Below are 26,614 nucleotides of genomic sequence, written 5' to 3' on the forward strand. Positions count from 1 at the left end.
CATGAACTAATTAGCATATTTAAAATCAAGGATGCACTTTCACACATAAAGTGGTCACAGTATCTCTAGAAAAGACTTGGAGTGAAATCGATACAACCACAGCAACGATCAGCTGGCAATCAGCACCAACCAAATAGACAAATTCGATTAATCGATTGTAATTTAATTTGCGAATCTGATCAATTCACACTACGTATGACGTCACGCTAGGCTGTAGGATGACGTTTCACGTCGGAGGTTTGGTGGGTTCAGCACCCGAGTGACGTCTGGTTAGAGAAGGGGCAGGGACGCGACGTGACGTCATGTAAGCGGGTGTTCCTTCAGCTTATCAAAGACGTCACGCCATGCTGTACGTGAAAGGGTGGTGGGTTACCACCCGAGTGACGTCTGGTCAGGAGGTGGCGGGGGGGAGGGAGGGATGTGACGTCATGTCACCGGGCGTTCCTTCAGCTCGGCGTGACGTCAGGCGAGTCGGAGCGTGGCAAGGCTTCTGTTCTCGCAATGGCGGCTATTCGCAGCGCGGCGCTGAGATTCGTGGGTGAGAGAAGACGCCATTCCTTCTCCTCATCCCTCTCCCCTCCGTGGCTGAGTGCCGCGATGAGAGGACCACACCCCGCCCGGCCTCGCCGACCGCGCCCTGTAGCTCCGTAGAAGACGGAAACACTGGCGGCAAGGCCTAGTCGAGTTCTCCAGGGCTAGCGTGAAGCCTCGGTCTCGCCTAGCGCCGTGGCCTGGATTCATTGCCTCGAACTCCACGGAGGAGACAGGCTGCACCGCCTCCTCCTTCCCGCCCGATCATGTTGCCACAGTTACAGAATCAAAACGCTTATACTGCCGGAGGCGCAATCCGATGAGCTATACAGCTCTTTTTTCAGATATCCAGTGTGGGGCACGGGAGCAACGTTACTGCAATAAACTACCCATTAACACGATGGGAGTGTTAACTATAGGCAAGGTAAACATGACTTTAAATATATACAAATATAACTTTTTTTTCCTCTTAAACAGTTAAAGCCCACTGAGCTACGTTGCTCTTTAGAAGCTGCATGGCTGTTACAAATGATAGCTCCGTGAAGTGGCTTATCGTGTGGAAATATATAGCAGCCTAAAGTATAGAAGACACCCACTCGCCCACCAACTCACCCAGCCACTAATTCGCCCATTCACCCAGCTATCCACTCACCCAGCCACCCACTCATTCACCCACTCACCCAGCCACCTACTCAACCAGCCACCAACTCATTCGCCCATTCACCCAGCTACCCACTCATTCAGCCACTCACCCAGCCACACACTCATTCACTCACCCAGCTATCCACTCACCCAGCCACCCACTCATTCACCCGCTCACCCAGCCATCCACTCACCCAGCCACCCACTCTTCATTCATCCACTCACCCACCAGGGATGTATTATCCAATAGGCCACAGTAGTAGGCACTGTGTCTGGGGCCTACGAAAATTAAAGTGTCAATGAAAACTAATTTTTACCCCTGTTTTTTTATTAATGATTAATCACACCGCGCTGGATAATTGTGCACTCGAGCATATAGTAACATCGGAAACCATTCTGCATAGCTGCAGGTAGACTAGGTGTGGATTGTTTAAGAGCAGGCAAATGGTGATCGGAGATTGGACCAGAGTACGAGGCGCGCCCCAAATGTAGATTCGGGGCAATCTTCTTGACCGAGAATTTCAGCTGTGTTGTGACGTAGAGGCTGAGTCTGTTGATCGCCGTTGCAGCCGTGGTCAGGTCGCTCCCACTTCTCTGGAGGACAACACAATGCAGAGTCACGTACCCATCTTCTCCAAGCTTCATTATTTTTCCATAAGAGGTTTTTTTAGTTAGATTGCGTCATTAAAACCCGCCACCACCCGACACAGCCAACTGGTAAGGGTTGTCACATGGTGGCGGATTTTAACGACACTTTTATATATTTACGCGATCTAACCCAAAAAACCTCTATCATGGATGATATTGGTCGCGAAAGCCTACGTGTTAAACTAATCATTATTTTTATTGTCTATTGAGCGGATCCTGCACCTCCCACCTCGACAGGAGAGGGGACGGGGTGGACCGACTACAATGGCCAGATATACATCCTTAAAGCAGTGTAAACATTCTGGAGAGCCACTGGCTGATCGGCTTGTCAGATGTTTGGGCTTTGAGCATATCCGGACGAAGTACTGACGCGTGAAAAACGGGCGGAGGTGACAGCGGCGGTAGTGGTGACATGGACAGCAGCAGTGACAACTGCTGGAAAGTCCTCACTGATAGGCCTGCCGAAACAGAAGTGCCTCGAGCCTACACGAACCTTGATCCGGCCCTGCTCAAATGAGTTGGCTTATCTTACAATAATTTCTATAGCGCCTTCTCCAAGGCACTTTATGCAGAATTAACAAGGGCGCACAACATATGAATGTAATGGTGGAGATGAGGTGAATGAAATAGATGAGAGGAAGCAATTGGACGCGAATCTGTGATGGTGATGCGTGCATTCAGTGAAAGCGAGATTGATGACAGTAAATGATGAATGGATTGAATGAGGGGTTGATGAGTGGTAGCCGTATAATGAGAATAATGAGAGGGAACAGTAACGGTGGTGGTTATGAGGTGGAGAGTGTGGGGGGTCATGGGGTGAGCTAGGGATCATCAATAAGTGAGCTTTGAGTGCAGGGCAGAAATTAGTGAGCAAAGGTGACTGCTTAATGTGGCGTAGTGGACGTGTAGTAAACATCGCCACTATAGGGAGACATTATTTGGGTCTTTCGGTAAAGTCACGTAGATAGGTTCAGAGAAAATAAAAAAACTACGATGTTTCGATCGCAGCATAAGCGTTCGTCATCAGGAAAAGGGGGTTAGCTTCTAAAGGTAAACTGTTTATAAAGGTTTGAAATGGGCTTAGCCCAAATGTCAGCAGCCAATGTTAATGTAAGTGGTGGGCAGCGACCGCGACGGTGGTAGGTTTTCCCACCAATCAAAGGGCTGCCAAGTAAAAATGAGCATCATAATGTTAGATCGTTGAGCGGCCTCCACGGCGGGCACCCTGAGGTGGCTATGTTAATGTGAGAGATTAGCATGTTAATAGAGATCGCAAAGCATGTACATTGACCCTCCCCTCTGGTCTTCGCACCCTGATGGACTCTCAAGTGACGACATCACATTTATCCCAGCCCGTCTCAGGCCAAATATACGAAAAAGAGGATTTCTCCACAACTCTGATGAATGTGCTCACCCGAGCTATAAGTGATCTGATATGTGCATTGTCTTTGTACTGTTCGAATTTTGGCATTGTTCTCGGGTCTGACACTGATAGACTCGGCCATGAAGAAGGCTGCTGTTTCTGGTGTACGCCAATCAGTTTCAAAGACAATGCCCATATATTATCATAGCATGTTTGCATGTTCACAAATACGTGTGGTTAATGCAGTCTTTGATTCTTTGCAAAAAGTATCTGGTTTTTTATTGCCGGAAAGGGTAAAACCTATTCTTATTTTTCATACGCCAATGATGCTGCTTGTTGTGGTTGTTGTAATCACCAGCTACTCGGATTGTGTAAATGTTCCTGTGGGTTTAACTCTCCAACACACAACAACAGGTTTAGTGCTGAACTAGTCACTAAATTGGCCACGTATTGTGTTACGTGACAAACTTCTCACTGATTGGCTGTGTTGGGATGGTAGTGGCGAGTTTAATGACATGTATACTTATGCAATCTCGAACCCGCAAACACTTCTATTGTGGATAATGTTAAGACTGCAGAAGGAGGAATGCAACGAGCTATAAAGCTATATCTTGACCTAAAGCTTTCGTGACTGCAGAATTCATATTCTTTGGGTCTTTCGGTAGTCACGTAGATAGGTTATTTTTTTTGAACCTATCTACGTGACTTTACCGAAAGACCCAAAGAATATGAGCTATAAAGCTCTTTCACAGATCTCCAGTTATGGGCACGGGGTCCTACAAGTTACAACAGTGACTGACAATTCATGACTACAGATAGGTGTGAAACATAGAGAACAAAGTTAAGCAAATCACTAAATATGTATAAATAATGAACAGCTTATACGAGAGGCGTGGTGAGTGCTGAACTCCCACCCCCTCTTGTGCTACAGTGCCAGCCTTCATAGGCGCTGCTACTACTTGCTACTAACAGCACTTGCCCCTACATTCTGTTACAGGCTAAACGGGGGATCTTTGTGTGTGTGTGCGGTAGCACAGCGGTCAGCGCTACACTGTGCGATGAACCCAGCGACCTGAGTTCGATTCCCGCTCACGGCCAACACCAGTGACGATTATTTGAACCGACCCTGGGTCTCCCCTAGGTCGACTCAGCCTCAAATGAGTTACCTGGTGCGGTGTGTAAACAACACCACTGTGGTATTGGCCACCCACCCCCTCGTGTACCGTGCCAGCCTTCATGGGTACTGCTGCTCGTGAACAGCGCTTTCCCCAACAGTCTGTGACATGCTATACGGGGGATCATTGTCTTTGTATCTGAAAGTGCAGCTAGCATGGCACAAGCGCCGTCGTGACGTCACCGCCACTGAGTGGTCAATGGTCGTTTTTGTTGATATTGTGTGTACATATCCGTATGTGTGTCTTTGTGTCTCTCTCACTCAGATATTGGGGTGAACCTAACAGACCCCATGTTCAGAGGCATCTACAGAGGCCATCAAAAACACAAAGGTACATCACTCTTACTCAGAGGGTATCTCTCATACAGAGTTATCACTCACGCAGAAGCATCAATCAGAGGTATCACTCTCATACAGAGGTATCACTCTCACTCAGAGGTATCTCACACAGATGTATCACTCAGAGGTGAATGTGAGTAGATGATTGAGTAGGTGGGTAAGTGAATGTGAGTGAGTGGGTGAGTGGTGAGCAAATTCATGTGAATGAGTGGGTGAGTGAATGTGAGTGAGTCGGTAAGTGAGTGAGTGGGTGAGTAGGTTAATGGGTGAGCGAATGAATGTGAGTGGGTGAGTGGGTGAGCGAATGAATGTGAATTGGTGAATCTGTGTGTGAATAGCTGAGTGAGTGAGTAGGTGAATGAATGGGTTGGTGGGTGAGGGAGTAATTTAATTAGTATTTGAGTGAGTACCGCTCTCCCCATTGTCTCTCCCGATAGACGACTTTGACGATGTCATCCGCAGAGCGGTGGATGCAGGCGTTGAGAAGGTTCGTACTGGTGGTGATGGTAATGATGATAGTGGTGGTTGTGGTGGTTGTGATGGTGGTGTTGGTGATGATGGTGATGATGGTGGTGGTAGTGATGGTGGTGGTGATGGTGGTGATGGTTGTGGTGGTTATGGTGATGGTTGTGGTTATGATGATGGTGGCGGTGATGGTAATGATGATGATGGGTGCTGGCAATGCTGTGGATGGTGATGGTAATGTTGATGTGGATGGGGTTGATGATGGTAGTGGTGATGTTGATGATGGTGGTGATGTTGATGATGATGGTGGTGATGATGATGATGATGATGTTAGTGATGTTGATGATGGTTATGTTGATGATGGTGGTGCTGGCAATGCTGTGGATGGTGATGGTAATATTGATGTGGATGGTGTTGGAGATGGTGATGGTGATGTTGATGATGATGGTGGTGATGTTGGTGGTGGTGGTGATGATTTTGGTGGTGATAGTGATGTTAGTGATGTTGATGATGTGGATAGTGATGGTCATGATGTTGATAGTCTTGATAATGTTGATGATGGTAGTGATGATGGTCATATTGATGATGGTGATGTTGATTATGTGGATGGTGGTGGTGATGATGATCGTGGTGATGATATTGTAGATTATGTTGTTGATAATTATGTTGGTGATGATGTTGTTTATGATGTTGGTGGTGATAATGATTTTGTTGATGATGGTGGTGGTGATGTTGATAATGGTGATGTTGATGATGTGGAAGATGGTGGTGACGATGATCGTGGTGATGTTGTTTATAATGTGGATGGTAATGTTGTTGATGATGATATTGATGATGTTGATGGTGGTGATGTTGTTTATGATGTTGCCGATGTTGTTGAAGTTCATCATCACGGGAGGCAGTCTGAGCGACAGTGAGGAGGCGCTGGCACTGGCTCACACCTCAGGTGAACTCCTCACCCTCCGCTTCCACTATCCCAGCAGTTTCCAAAGCTTCATATACACAGCAGGCTACGAGTCTGAATCTGTGTGAGTCCGTGTGTGTCTGTGAGTCTGTGTGAGTCTGTGTGAGTCTGCGAGTCTGTGTGAGTCTGTAAGGGTCAGGGTGAGTCTGTGTTAAGGCTATGAGTCTGTGTGAGTCTGTGTTAGTCTGTAAGGGTCAGGGTGAGTCTGTGTTAAGGCTATGACTCTGTGTGAGTCTGCGAGTCTGTGTGAGTCTGTGTTAAGGCTATGGGTCTGTGTGAATCTGTGTTTAGGCTGTGAGTCTGTGTGAGTTTGTGATTCTCTATGTGAGTCTGAGTCTTTTTGTATCTGTATGTGTCTGTGCGAGTCTGTGCGAGTCTGTGTGCGTCTGTGAGAGTCTGTGTGCGTCTGTGAGAGACTGAGAGTCTGTGCGAGTCGGTGTGATTCCGTATGAGTCTCTGTGAGTGTGTGAGTCTGTGTGAGTCTGTGTGAGTCTGTGCGTGTCTGTGTAATTCCGTGCGAGTCTGTGTCAGTCCGTGTGAGTGAGTGTTAAGTCTACGAGTCTGTGCGGATCTGTGTGAGTCAATGTTAAGGTTGTGTGTGTGAGAGTGTGTTAAGTTTGTGAGTCTCTATGTGTGTCTGCGAGTCTGTGTGTGTTTGTTTGAGTCTTCATGAGCTTGTGTGAGTCTGCGAGCAGCAGCTTCAAAGCATCATACGCACAACAGATTGCGAGACTGTGTCAGTCCCTATAAGTCTGAGTAAGTCTGTGATTCTGTGTGAGTCTGTGAGGGTCTGTGAGTCCGTGTTAATGGTGTGAGTCTGTGAGAGTCTATGAGATTCTGTGAGTCTGTGTTAAGTGTGTGGTCTGTGTGGGTCTGTGACAGACTGAGACTCTGTGCGAGTCGGAGTCCGTGTGAGTGTGTGAGTTTGTGTGAGTCTGTGTGAGTCTGTGCGTGTCTGTGTAATTCCGTGTGAGTCAGTGTTAAGTCTACGAGTCTGTGCGGATCTGTGTGAGTCAGTGTTAAGGATGTGAGTCTGTGAGTGTGTGTTAAGTCTGTGAGTCTCTGTGTCTCTGCGAGTCTGTGTGTGTTTAAGTCTGCATGAGTTTGTGTGAGTCTGTGAGCAGCAGCTTCCAAAGCTTCACACTCACAGCAGGCTACAAGTCTGTGCCAGTTTCTGTGAGTTTGTGTGAGTGAGAGTCTGTAAGAGTCTGTGAAAGTCTGTGAGTCTGTGTGAGTCTGTGAGTCAGTGTTAAGGGTGTTAGTCTCTATGAGTCTGTGTGAGTTTGTGAGTTAGTGTTAAGGGTGTTAGTCTGTGAGCATCTGTGAGTGTGTGAGTGGGTCTGTATGAGTCTGTGTGAGTCTGTATGAGTGTCTGTGAGGCATTGTTAAGTGTGTGAGTCTGTGTGTGTCTGTGTGTGGGGGGCTGTACGAACCCAATGACCAGAGTTCGATTCCCGCTCATGGCCAAAAACGGTGACGATTATCTGAACCGGTCCTGGGCCTCCACTAGGCCGACTCGTTCTCAAATGAGTACCTGGTGCAGTGTGTAAAAATCATCGTCACTGGGGAGACAAAGGCGGCCGGGCATGGTGCTTGCCACCCACCCTCTCATGTGCCGTGCCAGCCTTCAATGATTCCTCGCCAATAGCACTTTCCCAACAGCCTGTTACAGGCTATACGGGGGATCTTTGTCTTTATCTTGTGAGTGTCTGGGTCTCTGTGAGAGTCTGTGAGTATGTGTGCCTGTGTGAGTGTCTCGTGGGTCTCTGTGAGAGTCTGTGAGATTCTGAGAGTATGTGTGTGTCTGTGTGAGTGTCTCAGTCTCTGTGAGAGTCTGTGCGATTCTGTGAGTATGTGTGTGTCTGTGTGAGTGTCTCGTGGGTCTCTGTGAGAGTCTGTGAGATTCTGTGAGTGTGTCTGTGTGAGTGTTTCGATCTCTGTGGGTCTCCATGTGAGTCTCTACAGTGAGGGAAAAAGTATTTGATCCCCTGCTGAATTTGTACGTTTGCCCACTGACAAAGAAATTATCAATCTATAATTTTAATGGTAGGTTTATTTGAACAGTTAGAGACAGGATAACAACAACAAAATCCAGAAAAACGCATGTCAAAAATGTTATAAATTGATTTGCATTTTAATGAGAGAAATAAGTATTTGACGCCTCTGCAAAACTTGACTTAGTACTTGGTGGAAAAACCCTTGTTGGCAATCACAGAGGTCAGACGTTTCTTGTAGTTGGCCACCAGGTTTGCACACATCTCAGGAGGGATTTTGTCCCACTCCTCTTTGCAGATCTTCTCCAAGTCATTAAGGTTTCGAGGATGACGTTTGGCAACTCGAACCTTCAGCTCCCTCCACAGATTTTCTATGGGATTAAGATCTGGAGACTGGCTAAGCCACTCCAGGACCTTAATGTGCTTCTTCTTGAGCCACTCCTTTGTTGCCTTGGCCGTGTGTTTTGGGTCATTGTCATGCTGGAATACCCATCCACGACCCATTTTCAATGCCCTGGCTGAGGAAGGAGGTTCTCACCCAAGATTTGACGGTACATGGCCCCGTCCATCATCCCTTTGATGCGGTGAAGTTGTCCTGTCCCCTTAGCAGAAAAACACCCCCAAAGCATAATGTTTCCACCTCCATGTTTGACGGTGGGGATGGTGTTCGTGGGGTCATAGGCAGAAATTCCTCCTCCTCCAAACACAGCGAGTTGAGTTGATGCCAAAGAGCTCCATTTTGGTCTCATCTGACCACAACACTTTCACCCAGTTGTCCTCTGAATCATTCAGATGTTCATTGGCAAACTTCAGATGGGCATGTATATGTGCTTTCTTGAGCAGGGGGACCTCGCGGGCGCTGCAGGATTTCAGTCCTTCATGGCGTAGTGTGTTACCAACTGTTTTATTGGTGACTATGGTCCCAGCTGCCTTGAGATCATTGACAAGATCCTCCCGTGTAGTTCTGGGCTGATTCCTCACCGTTCTCATGATCATTGCAACTCCACGAGGTGAGATCTTGCATGGAGCCCCAGACCGAGGGAGATTGACAGTTCTTTTGTGTTTCTTCCATTTGCGAATAATCGCACCAACTGTTGTCACCTTCTCACCAAGCTGTTGGTGATGGTCTTGTAGCCCATTCCAGCCTTGTGTAGGTCTACAATCTTGTCCCTGACATCCTTGGAGAGCTCTTTGGTCTTGGCCATGGTGGAGAGTTTGAAATCTGATTGATTGATTGCTTCTGTGAACAGGTGTCTTTTATACAGGTAACAAGCTGAGATTAGGAGCACTCCCTTTAAGAGTGTGCTCCTAATCTCAGCTCGTTACCTGTGAAGTACCGGTGAAGACGCTGGACACCCAGGTTGAGGCACACGTATATTTATTTTCAGCTTATCGGTACAGGACAACACTAGAGGGGGTAGCGGCCCCCTCACCCGGATAACTGGGGATACCCCCTAGCTAATCTCACCTATCCCCAAGTCCTCCTCTAACGAGCTAGGGGAGGCTAACTGGCCCGACACTGGTGAGTCGGGCTACGGTCTCCGGAGTCCCAGGGTCTAACCCTGGTTCACGGAACCACGCCTCTGGCTCGCTCCTCTGCAGCCCTGACAAGGGCGGCGTCGAGGGGAGTCCAGGGCTCTAGCTAGAGGATCTTCACTCTTCCTCCTTTGTTCCCAGACTGAGCCCCGAGCTCTCTTTGTCCTCCCCCTTTATACCCCCCATCAGGATCACAACCCCCCAGGCTGCCTGATGCGGACGTCGCTGCGGGCACCCCCCCCGTGTACTCCCGTAACTCCGCCCACTGTGTTTGTTACCCATTGGATCGTATGCACTTACAGCCCTCCCGTAACAGCCCTACATCACCCCCCCCATTACAGCTCGCAGCCGTCCCGGCTGCAACAATTCCAAATAAAGGAACAATTACCCCTCGACCCCGTGTGTGCCTCATTTTTTCAACAAAATGCAAATAGCAGAACAACAACAAGAACAACAACCATACCCCCGAAGGGAATGTCCGGCGCACCCCCCCCCCCCGCATAAATACGAAATCCGTAAGCACGTATGTACAACTAGCCAGGAACTCCCCCATCACACACAGCACACCCACGACACACAACGCACCCACAACACCCACACCGCGCCCACACAACACAACACACTCAGTGTGCAAGGAGCACACCACCGACGCAGCATACAGTAACCATGACACGTGAAGGAAAATAAATAAGAAAAGTTTTTTTTTTTCTTTTTCTTCCTGCTGTATATTATAAGAGTCTGCGCATTTTAGCGCGCGTCCTTGCCGCAGGCCCGTCACACGGGGCAACCCCGGACGGCGGACCATCCGGTGGCGGCTGTCCCATTCGAGGTGAGGTCGCGATTGAAGTCGCGCGACTGTCGGCATCACCTGTGGGGGTTCCAGGGCGTGAGCCCGTCATTCCCGGTACACCTGTGGGTGGGACAGCCGGCAACACATCAGGCGAGAGCAGCGACGGACCCTCCGAGTCGGTCGACCCCCCACATGCTTGGCCTCGCGTGCGTGGCGTGGGCCCCCGCACCGCAACAAACGGCTTCAGCCTAGAGGGGTGTACAAACCACCGGCGCCTCCCCCATTGGATTCGAACGCACTGAGGCCTCAAAACCTCAACAACCTCGACGGGGCCCCGCCACGGGCGTACGAGTTTAGAGGAGGTCGCGAGTGGTACCTGGGGACAGTGCAGCCATGCCCTGTCCCCCGGCTTCCACTGCAGCACGTGCGCGCGAGCCAGTCTGAGGCGCTCGTTCGCCTTCTGACGCCTGTCAGAATTTAGCCTCGCCGCATCCCGCGCCTCAGTCAGTTTGTCAAGATTAAATTTAACGTGATCGTCCAATTTAGATTTGCCCAGCGGCACGGGGATCTGCAACTGTGCCCGAACAGGTGGGTCGGGTTCGCGGCCATACATAAGAAAGAAAGGTGAAAACCCCGTCGCAGCATGGGGAGCCAATCTGTATGCCGCTAGAACCCCTTGAATATGTAAGTCCCAATCAGCCTGTGAGTCCGAAACTTGCTGCGACAACATAGACGTGATGGTGCGATGCAGACGCTCGACCATCCCGTCCGTTTGCGGGTGATAGGGGGAGGTTCGAATTTTTTTCGTTCCCAGGAGATCACAGACTTGTTTTATGAGTTTCCCCGAAAAATTCCTACCCTGGTCGGTCAACAACCGCTCCGGGGCACCTTTGTCCATGACATAACCTTGGACAAAGGCGTCGACGATGGCTGCTGCCGACTGATTCGCCAGGGGCCAGGCCATAGGCCAGCGCGTAAAATATTCGACCCCAGTAAGCAAATATTTATTTCCCCTGGAGGTGGCGGGGAATGGCCCCAGAATATCCAGTGCGACCAGTTCATTTATTCTGGAGACCTGGATGGATTGCAAGGGCGGGTTCGACTCCCGTGCCGGTGGTTTGCGCTGCGCACACTGAGGGCATGCCGCCAACAGGTCAGTGACATCCTTTGTCATACCCGGCCAAAAAAAATTCAGCTGGAGCAAGGCGAGTGTTTTCTGGGTACCTAGGTGGAGGAGGCGCTCATGAGCAGCCCACACCACCTTACCTCGTAGGCCAGAAGGGACCACCAGCCGGTGACGCTGGGATTTCCCGTCCCAATGCATAAGCAAGCCCGCATGGGTTTCCCATGCGTCGGCATGACCCGTCACACGCCCCCTCTCCCCGGCGCGACGACGCAACGCGAGGAGGGAGGCATCCTCCAACTGGAGGCGCCCCCATTCATCAACGGGCAATCCAAGCAGGGAATCTCTCCCCTGTTCGGCGATATCAATGGGGACTACCGTTTCATCGTCGGCGGCCGCCGCCAGGACCGGAACCATCATGTCCCCTACTGGCTTGCAACGCCCCGACCCCAGGAGACATGCGCATTCGGAGGCGGTTGGCATCCGTGACAGAGCGTCAGCGTTGGTGTGGCGAACGCCCTTACGATAAGTGGTTTCAAAACTGAAATCCTGGAGGACCTCCAGCCATCGGGACAATTGTCCCGATGGCTGTTGAACCTTCAGGGCGTACTGCAGTGCCGCATGATCTGTGCGGACGGTGAAATGCCGACCGTACAGATATGGGCGATACTGTTGGATGAAATAGACAATTGCCAACAGTTCCCTACGGGTGACACAATATCTTTGCTCCGTTGGAGACAACACCCGACTGCCGTACGCGACCACCCGTTCCACGCCGTCAACCACCTGGGAAAGCACGCCTCCAATACCCGTGTTGCTCGCGTCGGTGTCGAGCAAAAACGGCCTCGAAAAATCTGGGTAAATCAAGGGAGGAGCCTTCACCAGCGCGTCCCGAAGGGAGCAGAAAGCAGCTTCCTCATCCTGACCCCAGTGGAACCGAACCCCTTTAGATGTTAACGCGTGTAGGGGTTTGGCAATCGTTGCAAAATTAGCGACGAAGCGTCGGTAATATGATGCGAAGCCAATAAAACTCCTGACCTCTCCCACCGAGGTGGGAGTCGGCCAGGAGCTGACACACTGCGTTTTGGCGGGATCGGTAGCAATACCCGAGCGCCCTACGATGTGCCCCAAATAACGCACCGACTCGCGTAACAAATGGCATTTTTGGGGCTTAAATTTCAAATTAGCAGCCCGCATCTTTAGGAAAACCGCCCGCAACCTCTGGAGATGTTCATCAAAAGTTTTACCAAAGACAATAACGTCATCCAAATAAATCAGGCACGATTCCCATTGCAATCCAGCCAAAACCAATTCCATCAATCGCTGGAAAGTTGCCGGCGCTGAGTGTAAGCCCATCGGCAACCGGTTGAATTGGAACAGGCCGTGCGGTGTACGGAAAGCAGTTTTAGGCTTAGAATCATCGTCCAGAGGAAGCTGCCAGAATCCCGAAAGTAAATCTAGTGTGGAGAAGAATCGCGCTCCCGCCAAAGCGTCCAGCGATTCGTCCATCCGTGGGAGCGGGTATGCGTCGGCAACCGAAATTTTATTAAGGCGCCGAAAATCAACGCAAAACCGCAACGAGCCGTCCTGCTTTTTAACCAGGACGATCGGCGCTCCCCACGGGCTGGTGGAGGGAGAAATGATGTCGGCGGCTAACATGTCATCAACAGCCGATTTGACATGGTCCTTTTCGGCGGGACTTAACCGAAACGGATTTTGGCGAATTGGCGCGCTGTCACCCGTGTCAATATGGTGACGCAGCAGGTGAGTGCAACCCAAATCATATTTATCACGACTGAAAACGTCGGAAAATTCCCTCAGTAGCGTTCTAAGCTGTTGGCGCTCTGAATTTGTCAGGTCCGTCGATCCCGCACAAAGCGCGTCGATCCACCCTTCATCGCTGTCCGAATGTGGGAGCATCCGGGAAGCAGTGCCAACGTGGTTCGCGACAGGTTCCTCGCAGGGCACTGGCGTCGCGTGAGCGAGCACCGTCCCTTGAGGAACCACCACCGTCTGTGATCCCACATTGAGGACCGCGATGAAAGGGTCCCCGTCCCCTCTTACGACGGTCTGGGCCGGAATCAAATGAGGCCCATTAACCCCGGCCCTAGACGGTCCCAGCAAAACACCCTGATCCCCTATGCCCTTAGCGAAGGGCCTACGAAGTTTCAGAGGCACTAGCATTTGAGCTCCCGGCGGCACACGAACAGTTTTAACGACGAACGCCGGTACCGTCGCGAACGCCGACCGAGCTGCCGCAGGGGATGGCAGGAACGCCATGCGCCGCCCCGATGGAAGCTCAATGCATCCTTGGTCGATCAAAATACGAATGGGCATTTTACCTAAGAAATCCGTCCCCAGCAGGCACGGAACCGCCAGCGAGGAGGAAACGAAAATCGGCCCCGACAATTTGATGTCCCCAATAGAAATTTGCGCTCGAATCTGTCCCATGATGCCGAGAGAGCCCCCGTTAGCGGCATAGAATGGGACGTTAACCGGCAGTAAAGGCCGGCTTTGTACGGGCAGAATATTGTAAATTAATTCCGAAATGATTGTCGCCGATGCCCCCGTATCGACCAAGATGCGTACTTCTACCCCGTCAATGTGTCCGACTACGGCCGACGACCCTGACGACGCGGCTACCACGCGATGGGCCAACACGGACCACTGTTTGGGCTCGATTTGAGTCCCCGCAGTGATCCGCGTTAGCCCCTCGCAACGCGACATCGGCCCCCCGTTTGTTGTGGTGCGAGAGCGTGCAACGGGTAGGTGCTTTGGCCAAACATGTGTGGTGCCGCGACTCGCCGGGTCATGTTGCTGGAGCTTGGGAGGAGGAGGCCCGGCGTCCCGTCGAGCCGTCGTCCCGCGCTGTCGAGGAGAGCGGCACCCCGAGGCGACGTGGCCCCGGACGCCGCAGTTGAAACACCGCGGGAGCCCCGGTGGAGACGACGGGCGGTTGAAACGGCTTGACCCGTCCCGGGCCGACCGTACTTCTTGCGCCTGTTGCCGTCGATGGTCGACGGCGAAGAGCTCCTCCGTCGGAAGGGTGGCTGCAGCCACCGCACGCCCTGCCGATGCCCTGCTGGCTTTCCGCCGCAGGGACAGAAGGTTGGCGTGAAGGAGGCGCGCCGCCTGAAGAGAGGTCATCTCGGCGTCCTCCTGTGCGACGACAGCGATGTCCAGGTCGTCTGCCAGGAGGAGTATTTTCTCCGTGACCATCGCGTCCACGCCATCGTCGTCCATACGGGGAAAAGCCGTCTTAGCCAGCGCTAGGAGGCTCGTCCTGTATGCCAGGGGCGACTCCTTCTCACCCCGCTTGCGCTCGTAGAACCGCTCTCTGCATTCCGCTGAAGGTCCATAGACCCCGGCCAGCAGCTGTAGTGCCTTCGGCAGAGTAGACCGCTTCTCTTTCGGCGCCGATGTGAGGGCGGCGAGCGCGTCTGCGTCGAGGAGCGCCGGCAGCGCGCAGAGGGCTTCATCGTCGGACCACCTTGCCATTTCTTGGTGGGCGATGAAGCGTCGCTGGAAGCCGCCCCAGTCGCCCTCTGCACCAACAAATTCTTTAAGCGGAGGCAGCCGTTGTTGTAGCGCAGCGTTCGCCTTGGACGTCTGTAGGCTGCTATCCCCGGGACTCGGCTGTGCGTCGGCGCGAATGGCAGATGGAATCGCCTGTCGCGGATGTGATGACGCTCCCTCCGCTGGAGATGACGCAGCTGTCCCAGCGAGAGCGGTGTCGGACCCAAGGTTGAGCCCGGCCACGCCCTCCGCAGCTGCCGTGACGATGGCGGGAAATTCAAAGCTTGAGTTTTCAGAAATGGCGGGAAGGCGCTCAGGTTGACGGCTCCCCTCGCCCCGTGGTGGACCACCAGCCCCCAGCCGCGTGATGTTTTCCAGCGTGGCGGCAGCGGCGTACAGTAGCTCCGCCAGTCTCTCGTGAGCCAGCCGTAGCGCGTCTGGCTGCGGCCCCTCTTCATGCCGATGCCCCGGTAGGAACGCGTCGGCCCCCGGCTGCGCCATGTCTTGGTGAGCCGCCTCGGGCTCAACGACTTCAGCAGTGTCCTCCTCCGGTACTCTGGCTCGAGCTGTCTGACGTGTTTCCATGTCCGTAGTACTTCTGACACCAGATGAAGTACCGGTGAAGACGCTGGACACCCAGGTTGAGGCACACGTATATTTATTTTCAGCTTATCGGTACAGGACAACACTAGAGGGGGTAGCGGCCCCCTCACCCGGATAACTGGGGATACCCCCTAGCTAATCTCACCTATCCCCAAGTCCTCCTCTAACGAGCTAGGGGAGGCTAACTGGCCCGACACTGGTGAGTCGGGCTACGGTCTCCGGAGTCCCAGGGTCTAACCCTGGTTCACGGAACCACGCCTCTGGCTCGCTCCTCTGCAGCCCTGACAAGGGCGGCGTCGAGGGGAGTCCAGGGCTCTAGCTAGAGGATCTTCACTCTTCCTCCTTTGTTCCCAGACTGAGCCCCGAGCTCTCTTTGTCCTCCCCCTTTATACCCCCCATCAGGATCACAACCCCCCAGGCTGCCTGATGCGGACGTCGCTGCGGGCACCCCCCCCGTGTACTCCCGTAACTCCGCCCACTGTGTTTGTTACCCATTGGATCGTATGCACTTACAGCCCTCCCGTAACAGCCCTACACCTGTATAAAAGACACCTGGGAGCCAGAAATCTTTCTGATTGAGAGGGGGTCAAATACTTATTTCCCTCATTAAAATGCAAATCAATTTATAACATTTTTTAAATACGTTTTTCTGGATTTTTTTGTTGTTATTCTGTCTCTCACTGTTCAGATAACCCTACCATTACAATTATAGACTGATCATTTCTTTGTCAGTGGGAAAACGTACAAAATCAGCAGGGGATCAAATACTTTTTTCCCTCACTGTATGCGATTATGTATGTGTAACGGGTTCCGGAGACACTTGTAGAGGTAACTTGTTTAATTCAATACAACACTCCAACAGTCCTGATACTCTGTTACAGCCTAGGTACACAGCCTAGGTACACAGCCTAGATACTCTACTCTGGCTACGCTCTGGAACTCGCTCTCATAAGGTCGTAGAGTCGGGAGTTCCAGAGTCCCACCGTTGGCTCTCACAGCGTCCCAGGGTCCTCCGATGGCTGGTCTTGGGTCTTGGGTCTTGAGCTACGACTGGCCCCGATCGTCCAGGGAGCTCTCCTTTTATGCCTGGTCCAACAAGGGGTGGGGCCGTGTGCGCCACCAGACATCCCACAGAGCACACACAGCCCCCCCCGTTGGCGGCGCCCAGAGGCTTAAGCGTCTGGACCCCCTGGGAACCCAACGCCTGGCGCCCAGAGGCTTAAGCGTTTGGACCCCCTGGGAACCCAGCGCCTGGCGCCCAGAGGCTTAGGCGTCTGGACCCGCCCGGGATCCCAGAGCCCCCAGCAGCCCCTCCCTTCTTATGTCACTACATTACCCCCCTCTACGTAGCCTCCAGCCGTCCCGGCTGTCAATAATTAGAAAGTTTAAATTAACAAAAGGGAGAGAGAGAAAAAAAATACGCGAGCCTCAACAGGAAAAGAAAAGAGAACAAGAAAGCAACCATAAATACCATAACCAACCTGTACAACTTTACACTATATACAAGCATCAATCAACAAAAAGGTGAAGCAATGACATGTGAACAAACGACCCGCGGCACACCTAGCCCTCCTCGGGATCTGCATAGAAAACGGGGAATTAACAACAAATATACAGATTCCGACGCGTTGGATGCACAACCAACACCGGTAATCGAACCGAAATCACACAATCACAGCATGGATGGCAGGGATCCACACAACCCTGCCACCCTTCCATCCATCAAGTGGTGAGAAGGCGAAGACCAACATGTCTATCACCCCTCTACACACACTTATCCGGACGTCTGTCTACGTCCCGGGTCGAGAAGTCGTACTTCAGGGCCGACCCATGTACTGGGCAAAGAAGTCGCACTTCAGGGCTGCTCCAGTATCTACATTTAAAAATATATATATATATAAAATTTACATGACACAAACAAAATAAATCTGCCTGCTCCTGTCCATAAATGGTGGCCGCACGCACGAACCGCATCTCCAAAAGGCATCCCGTGCTTGCGTCCCAGCAGCCCTCAATGAGGACCACCACCGACATTACATGTCAACCGTTAGCACCCCCTGCTTTTCCAACGTGGCGCCTCCATCGTAAAACTGCGCACGTCGGCCATATCGGGGGGGAATTTCCGTGTTACCACCCCACCGCCTTTCTGACGCGGCATCACAACCAGTAGCACGCGTCGGCCATATCGGGGGGCTTCAACCCAGTCTCTCTCCAAGACTCGCATCGCAGCATATAGCTGTACCGACCGAGCTGAGACCCAATCTCTCTCCAAGACTCGCATCGCAGCATATAGCTGTACCGACCGAGCTGAGACCCAATCTCTCTCCAAGACTCGCATCGCAGCATATAGCTGTACCGACCGAGCTGAGACCCAATCTCTCTCCAAGACTCGCATCGCAGCATATAGCTGTACCGACCGAGCTGAGACCCAATCTCTCTCCAAGACTCGCATCGCAGCATATAGCTGTACCGACCGATCTGAGACGACCCATCGTTCACTCCCTGCACAACATGCACCCTAACAACTGAGGGATACAATCCCAACGTAACGGGACAACTACACCTGAACACCACGAATCTCCAGCCCACTGTTTCAACGCGCTTCGGAGTGTTTCAATCTCCGGGCCGTCAGGGCGAGCCTACTGCTCCAGACGCACCACGGAGGGTCTCAACCTCCGGGCCGTCAGGTCAAGCCGTCAGCGATTCCATGACGGGACCACACTCTCCGAGCCATGTGAGCGCACAGCCCACTAGGCTAGACATGCCACGGAGTGTTTCAATATCCGGGCTGTCAGGTCAAGCCGTCAGCAATAGCATGACGGGACCATAACTCTCGTGTTAGACACGCAACACCCGTTGGGCCATCCTGGTCAGGATCTGCACCCCAAGATATTTTAGAGCCAGCATGACAATTCCAAATCCTTGGCAGCATGTCACCATCTCAAGATAAATGCCCCATACAGTATATACATCGTTAACAATGACAGCACAAGCTATACATTAACAATCACGAACAAAGCTCAATACAAACCATACATTGTTAACAATCACAAGCAAAGTTTCGCACACACATTGACAACACTCACGAGCGAAGCTCCACACAGTTTACCCAACAACAGTCACGACTCCCCGACGACAACGAAGAGAATATCAACAAAAAAATCATTAATCCGGAGCGCGTAAAATGTACGAAGTGTCAGGGGCCTGGTCTCCCGACCTCCAACCTTTGGCCAGAGCAGCAAAGGCCGCGACCAGCGTGTCGGTCGATGTGCCGGCCCCGGTGCTGGTTACAGTAAGAATGGCGCCCTCACTGTCCGGTCGCAGCGCTGATGACGCGGTATGCTAGGTTGAAGCCAGCTGTCGTCCGGCAGTGAAGGTCGCAGCGCTGATGACGCGGCGTTGCTAGGTTGCAAACAGCTGTCACCCGGCGGTGAGGGACGCAGCGCTGATGACGCGGCGTCGTCGGGTTGGCCCACGCTGGGCCCGGAAGTGACATCGCTCCCAGCGGTCATTGCTTCCCCGGCAGAAGTGACGACACACCCGGAAGCATCTCCCACATCCGTGGGGGGAATGGTGGCGGCGGGCTCGGGCGAGCGCCGCGCCTCATCTCTCCCTCCCGCCATCGGCCGCGAGCACCGCATCTCGCCCAGGAGGGAGGCGGTGGCGCAGAGCAGCTCCGCGAGGCGAAGCAGCGCCTCCTCCATCTCTGCTCCCGACGCTGGAGAGGGGACGGTCGGCGGAGCAGACAGCTGCTTAGCCAGCGGTGCGGCGTTGTTGTCGGCCGGCGGTGCAGCGTCGCTGTCGGCCGGCGTTGGCCGCCCCATCCCTGCCTGCTCCTCTTCATCGCCGTCAGGACTGAAGGTACGTGGCTTACTTCTTGTCTCCATTGCCACTTCTGACGCCAAATGTAACGGATTCCGGAGACACTTGTAGAGGTAACTTGTTTATTACAATACAACACTCCAACAGTCCTGATACTCTGTTACAGCCTAGGTACACAGCCTAGGTACACAGCCTAGATACTCTACTCTGGCTACGCTCTGGAACTCGCTCTCACAAGGTCGTAGAGTCGGGAGTTCCAGAGTCCCACCACTGGCTCTCACAGTGTCCCAGGGTCCTCCGATGGCTGGTCTTGGGTCTTGGGTCTTGAGCTACGACTGGCCCCGATCGTCCAGGGAGCTCTCCTTTTAGGCCTGGTCCAACAAGGGGTGGGGCCGTGTGCGCCACCAGACATCCCACAGAGCACACACAGCCCCCCCCCGTTGGCGGTGCCCAGAGGCTTAAGCGTCTGGACCCCCTGGGAACCCAACGCCTGGCGCCCAGAGGCTTAAGCGTCTGGACCCCCTGGAAACCCAGCGCCTGGCGCCCAGAGGCTTAAGTGTCTGGACCCGCCCGGGAACCCAGAGCCCCCAGCAGCCCCTCCCTTCTTATGTCACTACATATGTATGCTGAACTTCTTTCGCAACAGGGTATATAGGCAACTGCGCTAATCGGAGATGCGGGGGGTAAGGTCAACAAACAAAACACAGCAACAACAACAAGCAACAGTTCTACAAAATGTATTTTCAATTTAGTAGTGTATAGTGTAATGTATAGTAGTGTGGTGTATCGTAGTGCATAGTGTAATGTATAGTAGTGTATAGTGTAGCTTATAGTTATGTATAGGACCTTAGTGTATGACAGTGTAGTGTAAAGTGTCGTGTGCAGTGTATAGCGTAGTGTGTGTAGTGTAATGTAGAGTGTTATGTGCGTGTTGAACTTCTTTCCCACCGTACGTAGCCAACCGCGCTAATCGGAGGACAACAAACTAAATACAACAACGAGCAGTTCTAAAGAAGTGAGTTTGTCAATCTCGATTGTTATTTCAAAGTTGCATAGCTTCCTATGCAACTTCCTAATATCGTAATATCGTAAGGGTGAGCGTTCCAGACGGCCGCAGAAGCAGCGCATTTGAAAGTGCCGCACGATAATGCAGTGACCACAGTATTTGTTCGATGGCCAGCCAAAAGCTGCTGTGAGGATGATAAGTCTCTACGCGAGTCTCTACGCGAGTCTCTGTGTGAGTCTATATGTATCTGTGTGAGTCTATATGTGAGTCTCTGTGTGAGTCTGTATGTGATCCTTTGTGTTAGTTTCTGTGTGAGTCTTTGTGTGAGTCTGTATGTGAGTCTCTGTGTGAGTCTCTGTGTGAGTCTGTATGTGAGCCTCTGTGTGAATCTGTATATGAGTCCGTGTGGTGCGTCTCTGTCAGGAGTTTCTGTGTGTTACTCTCTGCGAGTTTCTGTGTTAGTGTCTGTGTGAGTTTCCGTGTGAGTTTCTGTGTAGTGAGTCTTTGTGTAAGCCTCTGTGTGTGAGTCTGTTTGTGTAAGTCCCGAGTCTCTGTTTGAGGAGTCTCTGCGGTGGCCCCACTGGTACAGATCGCTTCCTCTGCACCGTGGGCTGCCACCCGACTCGCTGCGCCGAGTTCGAGGCGGAGTCCGAGACCTACGGAGAGCGCCTCCTGGCGCTGGCACGGAGCGGAGCCCCCAAGGTGACGGCGGTCGGGGAGTGTGGGCTGGGTGAGGTGCCACTCGCTCACCCGCTCACTCGCTCCCTCACTTGCCGACCCACTCACCCATTCGCTCACTCGCTCACTCACTCACTCATCCACTTACTCACTCACTCATTCACCCTCTCCCTCACCCACCCACTCACTTATCCACCCACTCACTCACTCGCTCACCCACCAATCACTTACCCATTCACTCACTCAATTAGCCACCCACTCACTTACTCACCCACTTACCCACTCATCCACTCACCCACTTACCCATGCATCCGCTCACTCACTCACCCACTCACTTACCTACCCACTCATTCACCCACTTGCTCACTCACCCACCCACTCACTTACCTGCCCACTCATTCACCCACTTACCCACCCACTTACCCATGCATCTACTCACTCGCTCACTCCTTGCTCGCTCGTTCACCCACCCATCCCCTCAATCATTCACTTACCCCCCCCCGACCCCCGCCAGCCCACCCCTGCCATACACAGGGTAGACAGACCCAACTACAGTGATCTCCATTCAGTAGTGGACAGACCATGTTGATGGTGATCACGCTGAGAGGCAGAGGGATGGAACTGATGATGGAGCAGCCACCTGTTAACGGAGCGCCTCCCACAGGAGGAGATGGAGCGACGGTGGCATCAGTGTTGTGTGCAGGTGCTGGGTGCGGTATCTCATCACAGCATTGAGCCACGGTGGCTTAGAGATGTTAACTACCTCACCTAGTATGCATGAGGTCGTGGGTTTGATCGCAACCCTAAAACCATGGTGGATAGATGTTTACTGCCTCGCCTGGTATGCAGAAGGCCTTGGCTTCGATCCAGACCCTGACGCCACGGTGGCGAGCAGATATTAACTACCTCGCCTGTATGCAGGATGTCGTGGGATCCTGATCCTGAAGCCAAGGTAGCTAGGAGATGTCAACTACCTTGCCTGGTATGCAGGATGTCGTGGGATCCTGATCCTGATGCCGAGGTGGCTAGGATATGTTAACTACCTCGCCTGGTATGCAGGAGGGTCGTGGGTTCTATCCCGACCTTGACTGCTGCTGTATGTGTGGAGTTTGCATGTCTCTCTCCCCATGGATTTTTTAAAAAAATTATTATTTTGCTGCTATAAATTTGCACACGATAAGCCACTTCATTGAGCTATCAATTGTGGTGGCCGGGTCACTTCTGAAAAAAAAAGCTAACAGTTCAGTGGGCTTCATTCGTTACTTGCAAATTCATAATTGGGGATTATTCGGCACGGCTGCGCTTTCGGCATTTTTCCAGTATTAGTAATTCGCCGTGAGCCAAATTGCCGTACCGAATGGTTCAATTTCGGCATGCACGTAGAGCGACGCAACGCGCCACGGCCAAAACGATGACGCAGTCTGGTGGTGGTGCGCGTGATGAGCGTTAGTGCAGACCTGCTGCTTCGAACTTTACCTTGTTTATGCGCTATGTGCAAGCCAACCTACTCAGAAGTGTCATCTACACCTACATAAAGCAGTAATAGAAATAATGTGGTGTGAAAGTGTAAAATAATGTAGTCTTTAAGTAAACATTAATTGTTAAGTGAAAAACGTTAAGTTTAAGTTCGTGTAATTTGGTGTTTAAGTCATAATTTAGTGATAAAGTGAACATACAGTACAGTAAGTCCATGCGAAGTGCATTCAGCTCCCCGCCACAACCTCTGTGACCTACCACATGCAACATACCGCGTCCTCTTTCGCATGCAGCGCTGGTTACTGATGATAAGTGTTACTTGGAAATACATTTTTCGAAAACAAATTAGGATTTTTTTTTTATTGGGGCAGGTGGAACTGGGGAGTACAATTGTACATAATTAGGAAAATTAGATAATTCGGCAAGGCCATATGTGTCGAATTAACAAGGGTTTACTGCATACGTGATTTGTTTACCTTTCCTATACTTTGCACTCCCATCGTGTTTGTGTGTTGTGTGTTTGTTCTTCTGACCCTGTGCCCCTCGAACTGGACATCTGTGAAAAAGAGGTTTATAGCTCATCAGATTCCTCCTCCTGCAGTACAAACACAGATTATGATTCTCATTCTCTGCTCTTTGGTTTTCAGACTACGACCGGCTCCAGTTTTGTGCCAAAGAGACGCAGCTCAAGTGAGACACACACGGGAACACAGCAAACACGGGGACACACAGCATACAGGAGACACACAGCACACATGAGACACACAGCACACATGAGACACACAGAACACACGGGGACACGCAGCACACAGGAGACACATCACACATGAGAAACACAACACACACAGCACATACAGCACACACGTGGATACACGGAGACACAGCACATACGAGGACAAAGAGCACAGGCGGCGACACACGGGGCCAAACAGCACACAGAGCACACACGGCATACACGGCACACACGGGGACACACTGCTCACACAGCATACAATAGACATACAGCACACACAGCATGTCTCCCCGTGTCCCCCCATGTCTGGCTGCGTCTCCCCGTGTCTCCTCATGTCTCCCCGCATCTCCCCACATCTCCTCGTGTCTCCCCGCGTCTTCCCGCATCTTCGTGTGTCTTTCCATGTCTCCCCATGTCTGACTGCGTCTCCCCGCATCTCCCCGCATCTCTCCGTGTGTGTAGGTTCTTTGAGAAGCAGTTTGAGGTGGCCGAGGAAACTCGGCTCCCCATGTTCCTGCACTGCAGGAACTCACACAGCGACTTCCTTGGTGAGACTCAGCCCGTTCCAAGTGCAGCCCCATCCAAGTACAGTTATTCACTTGCTCTCACACTCACTCACACACTCGCTCACTCACACACTCTCACTGACACTTTCACACACACTCTCACATCCTCACTCACTCACACACTCACTCACACACTCACTCGCTCTCATGGAGCACGGGGCAGCCAAAGCACAGCAATTTGGCACAGTAGGGGCACAGGTGGTGCATCTGCCAGTCATCTAAGTCAGTCAACCCATGTCACCTGCTGGGTCTGTCCCCTGATGTCCTGCGAGCGAGACTTCGACACTTTACATGGCCTCAAAGTGCACGTAGGCTGGCACAGGCATTGTGGTGACGTCCACCGCCGTTTAGTAACGAATGGTGGCTGTTGTTGTGTTTGTGCCAGCTTTCGTAGGTGCTACTCGCAAACAGCACTTGCCCAACAAGTCTGTTAAAGGCTCGATGTGGGCCGATGTTTGTCTTTTGCTGTGTGTTGCGTGCGCGTGACTGCGTGTGACAGACATCGTGAGGAGAAACAGGGATCGCTTCACGGGCGGCGTGGTGAGTGCCAGATCGGTTCGCTCACATCTGGATCGGGGGACACGAATTAAGGGAAGTAATAAATATCAATAATAATCTCGAGTGTAGATCTGTAGAATCAATTCAAAGTTCTGATTTTGACTTATTTCTGGAAAAAAATGCTCACATGGAAAATCACATCTAGCCAGTTAACCTTTTTTTTATAATTGTATTGTTTACCAGCTTATATCCCCTGAGCTCTTAGCTTTTATTCAGAGGTTACCTGGCCACACATGATGATAGCTAATCATCGAAGTGGCTGATATCGCCCCACGACACTTGTGTCAGGCTAGGTGCACTTCGAGGCCACTTGAAGGCTCGCTGACAGGAGGTCACGGGACAGACCCAGGTGCCATGGGTTGACTTGAGGGTTGACCTGTGGCTCCCACTGTGCCAAATCTCTGCATTTTAGCCGTGTGATGCTCTGCACGTTGTTGTGAGCATCGCTCCTCTGCCCGACGTTGCTACTGGAGGGCAACTGCCTCTAACTGCCCAGTAGCGTCTATCATGAGCCTCCTCCATAGACGCCGATCTTGACACCGCTGGTGCCATTCTTCAGCAAGTCCACTCAGCTTCACATCTTCTTGTACCATATCAGTCCACTTACATTATGGGACCTCCCTTGCCAGTATCAAATATAAGAATAGGTTTTACCCTTTCTGGCAATAAAACAGTTGTGTTAAGATGTTAAAACACCAATCTGAAAACTTTTGCAAGGAATCATATCTGCATTAACCAAATATACTTGTGGTGAACATGCTAAAAAAAACATGCTCTGGTAGAATATGCATTGTCTTTGAAACGGATAGCTTTCTTACTGGTATAACACTGTTTGAGACTAGGCTTTAAAGAAAGCTGTCTTTGGAGAAGACCAATCAGTTTCAAAGAGAATGCATATACTACCAGAACATGTTTTTTTGTTTGCATGTTCATCACAAGTATATATGTTTAATACAGACATGTTTCCTTGCAAAAGGTTTCAGTTTGGTGTTTTAACATCTTAACATCTGTTTTATTGCCAGAAAGGGTAAAACCTCCTTTTATATCGGTTCATCTCTTCTCCAGCCCATGTTATGCCCATTTAGCCCCCTCTGTCCAGGCAAACAGAAGCTGCTTGGGAATGTGGTGGCTGGGCATGCGGGCTACATGACCCAGCCAATGCAGCCTTGCCGACCAGAGGAGCTCACTGATGATAGGACTGTGTCCAGATAATATCAGTGATCTGTGATCTTGGATGGATCGTAGGTAGACCAGCCCGAATGTTTCAAACCAGTGCAGATGACCGAGAAGATCCAAAGCTTCGTGTGCAGTGATAGACCAGTAAGCTTCCAAACAGCGCGTTTGATGACACAAATACCCAGGGAGGTGCTAAGGTTTGTTGATGCTGATGGTAAAGGCCCCACCTCTTAGTGGCATGCTTCAGGTTCAGTAGCAGAGCCTCCAATTCAAGCACGCATGCACAAATAATGACAAAGATCCCCCGTATGGCCATAACAGACTATTGGGGCAAGTATTGTTAGCGAGCAGCAGCACCTATAAAAGCTGGCACTGTGGCACACGGACGGGTGGGTGGCCAGCAACTCTACTCAGGAGCCCGGGAGTCGATGCCAAGCTCTCCTCCATGTCATCTCTATGCGGGACGACTGTTGCGCTGCCCCTGTCCCTGCCACGCAGCTTCTGTGCTCAGGCATGGCTCCCTAGCTCCGTCTAAAACAATCGAGCGCCCCCTGCTGGTAGTAGCACCAGCAGTTGCTATAGCTGCTGCTGCTGTCCAGGCTCGGCTCTACTGAGCCTGCGAGCTCTAAGGAGGAGGTGGCCCCCTCCCCACCGCTCTCCTCATCCCTTTCCTCTCTCCCCTCTATCCATCCCTCTCCCCCCCCCCCCTCCTTTCGTACCTCTCACCCACTCCCCGTCCTTCTGCCTCTCCGCGTCCCTCTCTCCATCCCTCTCCTCTGCTCCTCTCCCTGGCCCTCTCCCCTCCTCGTCCCTCTCCGTCTGCCTCTCCCCACCCTTCTGCCTCCTCCTGTCCCTCTCCCCATCCCTTTCCCTGGCCCTCTTCCCGTCCTCGCCACTCTCTCTCTCTGGGA

General features: G+C 51.9%; 1 protein-coding gene across 3 annotated transcripts in view; it reads left to right on the forward strand.

Moving 5' to 3' along the window:
* The first annotated feature begins 415 nt into the window (after window positions 1-415).
* The window catches only part of TATDN1 (TatD DNase domain containing 1), a 48,186-nt gene continuing 21,987 nt past the window's right edge, over window positions 416-26,614 (forward strand). For 2 of the 3 annotated variants that reach the window (XM_078621014.1, XM_078621013.1), the window contains exons 1-8: window positions 416-538; window positions 4,624-4,689; window positions 5,135-5,184; window positions 6,045-6,108; window positions 21,106-21,246; window positions 23,318-23,360; window positions 23,866-23,951; window positions 24,469-24,509. In XM_078621014.1, coding sequence (XP_078477140.1) covers window positions 502-538; window positions 4,624-4,689; window positions 5,135-5,184; window positions 6,045-6,108; window positions 21,106-21,246; window positions 23,318-23,360; window positions 23,866-23,951; window positions 24,469-24,509 — 528 coding nt within the window. In that variant the 5' untranslated portion in view covers window positions 416-501. Of the gene's footprint in view, window positions 539-4,623; window positions 4,690-5,134; window positions 5,185-6,044; window positions 6,109-21,105; window positions 21,247-23,317; window positions 23,361-23,865; window positions 23,952-24,468; window positions 24,510-26,614 lie in introns of those variants that run through there. The other variant, XM_078621015.1, reaches the window with a different exon arrangement.

The sequence above is a fragment of the Lampetra planeri genome, chromosome 77 (genome assembly GCF_965212315.1).
Source record: "Lampetra planeri chromosome 77, kcLamPlan1.2.h2, whole genome shotgun sequence".
In the NCBI taxonomy this organism is placed as follows: Eukaryota; Metazoa; Chordata; class Hyperoartia; order Petromyzontiformes; family Petromyzontidae; genus Lampetra; species Lampetra planeri.